This window comes from Galeopterus variegatus, unplaced genomic scaffold (genome assembly GCF_000696425.1).
Source record: "Galeopterus variegatus unplaced genomic scaffold, G_variegatus-3.0.2 Scaffold742, whole genome shotgun sequence".
NCBI lineage: Eukaryota > Metazoa > Chordata > Mammalia > Dermoptera > Cynocephalidae > Galeopterus > Galeopterus variegatus.
The window spans coordinates 410113-413897 of record NW_007726853.1 but is presented as its reverse complement, the minus strand read 5'-3'; the positions used below and the strand labels follow the sequence as shown (position 1 = coordinate 413897).

At 47.6% G+C, this 3785-nt stretch overlaps 1 protein-coding gene across 1 annotated transcript in view; it reads left to right on the top strand.

The window, feature by feature from the left end:
• The window catches only part of PTPN21 (protein tyrosine phosphatase, non-receptor type 21), a 73803-nt gene that overhangs the window by 51945 nt on the left and 18073 nt on the right, over nucleotides 1–3785 (top strand). The window contains exon 12 of the mRNA XM_008571984.1: nucleotides 793–2222. Coding sequence (XP_008570206.1) covers nucleotides 793–2222 — 1430 coding nt within the window. The remainder of the gene's footprint in view (nucleotides 1–792; nucleotides 2223–3785) is intronic.

The following is a 3785-nucleotide window of genomic DNA, read 5'->3' as shown; positions in this document are numbered from 1 at the left end:
GATTGGCTGGAAGAAACACGGTCCCTTCCAGCCCTGGACAGGTTCCACACACAGCCACTGTGGGATTAAGTCACTCCTGATTCTGTTAGCCATGGGTCCAAATCTTCCTGAAGCATGGGGCAGGGCAGGGGCAGCTTCAGCTAACTCGGCTTGGCTCTTCTTGGCTTCTGGACCTTTAATGGGAAGTGCAGCTACTGGTGAAACTGTTGGACTGGGGAAGCTCAGATCCTGCTGTACCATTGCCCTTTTATAGTCGAAGCTTGTATCTTCATTCTGGAAGAATTTACACAAACAGTCTAAAATTCCAGTTATAGAAATGTTTACAGATAGTTGGTGCTTGAACTAGCTCAGCATGAACAAGGGAGAGAAAGCAGAGTCAGTGGCTTAGTGCCTTTAACAGTATCTCTGCCTCAAATTCCCTGAATTCCAGAATGTCTATTTCATATCTCTAGTAAAACACGTTTTTAACTTTCAGAAAAAGACAGTGTTCCGTGGTACAATTATACTCTTAATATGGGACTTAGATTTGACTGATCTTTGAGGGCCAGATCCTGAATGCCAGCCTTTACATAGGCAGATCCATCTCCATTCTAGATGGGGAAGCCGAGGCTCCCAGGGTCACTGAGATAGTGTGGGTAAAGGCCATTTTAGCTTGGATTTTTACAAGCCATGGTAAAAATGTCATCAAAGTTCAGGGCTTATCTCAATATTTGGCTGGAATAATTAGTCTAATTTAAAGATGTCATTTAAAAAAATCTCTTTTTAAAGTACATTTTCAACTTATTTTTTCAGATAACCTCTTTGTGCCCAACCAGAATGGATACTATTGTCACTCTCAGACAAGTTTGGATAGAGCCCAGATTGACTTCAATGGTCGAATCCGTAATGGCAGCATCTACAGTGCACATAGCACTAACTCTTTAAATAACCCTCAACCCTACTTGCAGCCCTCACCTATGTCTTCCAACCCAAGCATTACTGGGAGTGACGTCATGAGACCCGACTATGTCCCGTCACATCGGCACAGTGCCCTGATCCCCCCATCATACCGCCCGACCCCGGATTATGAGACTGTCATGAAGCAGCTCAACAGGGGGATGGTGCATGCAGAAAGGCAGAGCCACTCGCTGAGGAACCTCAATATCGGCAACTCTTATGCTTACAGCAGGCCCGATGCGCTGGTTTACAGCCAACCTGAAATTCGGGAGCACGTGCATTTGACCTCTCCCCAGTCAGCCCACTATCCGTTCAACTTGAATTCCAGTTTCCATAGCCAGTCTCCTTACCCCTACCCGGCTGAGAGGCGGCCTGTGGTGGGTGCTGTCAGTGTGCCTGAGCTGACCAACGTGCAGCTGCAGGCCCAGGATTACCCTGCTCCGAACATCATGAGAACACAGGTGTACCGCCCGCCCCCGCCCTACCCATACCCGAGGCCCGCCAACAGCACCCCAGACCTGTCCCGCCACCTCTACATCAGCAGCAGCAACCCGGATCTCATCACCAGGCGAGTGCATCACTCGGTGCAGACGTTCCAGGAGGACAGCCTGCCTGTGGCCCATTCTCTGCAGGAGGTCAGTGAGCCCCTCACCGCGGCACGGCATGCCCAGTTACAAAAGAGGAACAGCATTGAGCTGGCCGGCCTGACCCATGGCTTTGAAGGCCTGAGGCTCAAGGAGAGGACCATGTCAGCCTCGGCGGCAGATGTGGCACCGCGGGCCATCTTGGCAGGCTCCCAGCCAAATGTCTTCACTGAAAGGATGAAACAAGAAGAGACTGAAGAGCAGGAAAGCTTGAGATATGGTCACAAAAAGTCTCTCTCAGACGCCACCATGCTGATCCATAGCAGCGAAGAAGAAGATTTTGAGGAGGAAAACAAGGCATTGGCCACCCTCCCTGCCAGGCAGCTGGGCAGCTACTGCCGGGACCCACAGCCGAGCTGCCCTTGTGCTGCAGTCGCTGCAGTCACCAGCCCTCTGCACATCCTCGAGCCCAAGGCCCACATCACAGAGACTGAGCAGAGGGTGCGGGACGTCAGCCCCATTCACGTGGTTGTTGAAGCCCAGCGGCCCAGAAGAGATGGGCTGCTGTCACCCTCCATGTCGGAGTCTGACCTCACGACCTCAGGGAGGTACCGAGCGAGGAGGGACTCTCTGAAGAAAAGGCCGGTGTCAGATCTCCTTTCTGGAAAGAAGAACATTGTGGAAGGACTTCCACCATTAGGGGTAAGCCCCTCAAGGAGCAGGTGTGCCGCACACAACCCAGAACAGTGCCCTTTATACCTGTTTTCTCAACATCTGCACTGTATCCTTTTTTTCTTTGACTCATTACTTCTGATGTTTTTTCAGATTTGTCTCTTGTTCTTTTAATGTTTTTCATCCCTCCCACCATGTTGCTTTATTTTTGTCTTATTTTGAATACGTTTTTAAGTTTATGGAAGCCGTAGGGAGCAATGAAAATTTAATGGTTCTGTTAGAGATAAGTTAGATGATGTGAAAAGGTACATGTATGAGGCTCTGTGGAATGGGATGGAGAGAGTGAATGAAGTGTGTTAATGAGGTGGTGTTAAGGAAAAGGAAGGTAAAATTCCATGACTTTGCTGATATTTGTTAGCCGCCCATTAAAACTTCCATGTAAATCCCTTGCGATTCTGATATCCTGTCTGCCTCAGTGGAATACCGTATGTCGCCAGGCGATGCAGCACCCCGGGGCTGGATTGGTATAGTTTGCTCAAGTGATGAGAGAAGCATGCAGGGATGTGTTCCTAATATTAATAATTTTAATATTCAGTATCACAATGAATATGAATGAAGCCCTTCATACCTATTTGAAGTAATACATAAAAGAGAATAACAACATCCTCACCAGCTGTCATTCTCAGAGCATTGGCCATGTGCCCAGCACTTCATCTACTTTACTGTGTCCCGTTTACAACAAGCCTATTTATACTGGTTTTACAGATGAAGAAATAGACTCTGAGATGTTAGGTAACTTTTATAGATCACACAACTGGTAAGTGAGTGAACTGGAATTTTAAACACACATTTATCTCTGCAACTTGTTCTCTTCTGTACTGTTCTGCACCAAGGTATACTGTACAAAATACTTTATTAAGGAAGAATTGCTTGTTGAAGTCTTGCTCTTCTGTCTTTCCGCTGAAACTTTTAAACTTTGAGTCCTCAACCTTTGACTAAGCATTTGTGGCTTTGTCATGAAGCACGTCCACTTAAGTCATGTTGTTGCACTGCTCTGGCTCTGGCTCCTCCTGGCCCACACCTCTGCTTCCCATGCCTTGCACTGCAGCCAAGCCAAAGCGCTGAGGGCATCCATGCTCTCTCCATTGGCTTCCAGGGTCCTGGTAGCTAGGACTCTCCTCCTGCATCTCTGCTTGGCTGTGCATCAGACTTGAGGGCCCATGTCAAGTGTGGTTCTGGGCTAGAGGATGAGATCCTCTGTGATGCTGCGAACATCTTGATAAGTAGGAAAGAAACAATAATTATAGTGCTTATGAAGTAGATCAGTATGTGTAGAGGAAAACTACTTTAAAAAGTGCCATGGATTTAAATGTGATTCAATTTGGAGTCTGAATTTTATTTTTAATTTTTCCTGAGGGTACAGTCTTACCTACCTGAGCAGTGAAGGCCAATTCCTCAGGTGGACCGAGTTGAGGGTAAGGGCTAATGAGCTGTGATTTAGGGCTGGGACATTGTGTGGGGTGGGTTTTCCGACCTAACTCTACCTGAGTCCCTGAGCCAGTGGACATGGTCCGTTTACAGTTAACACTCTTT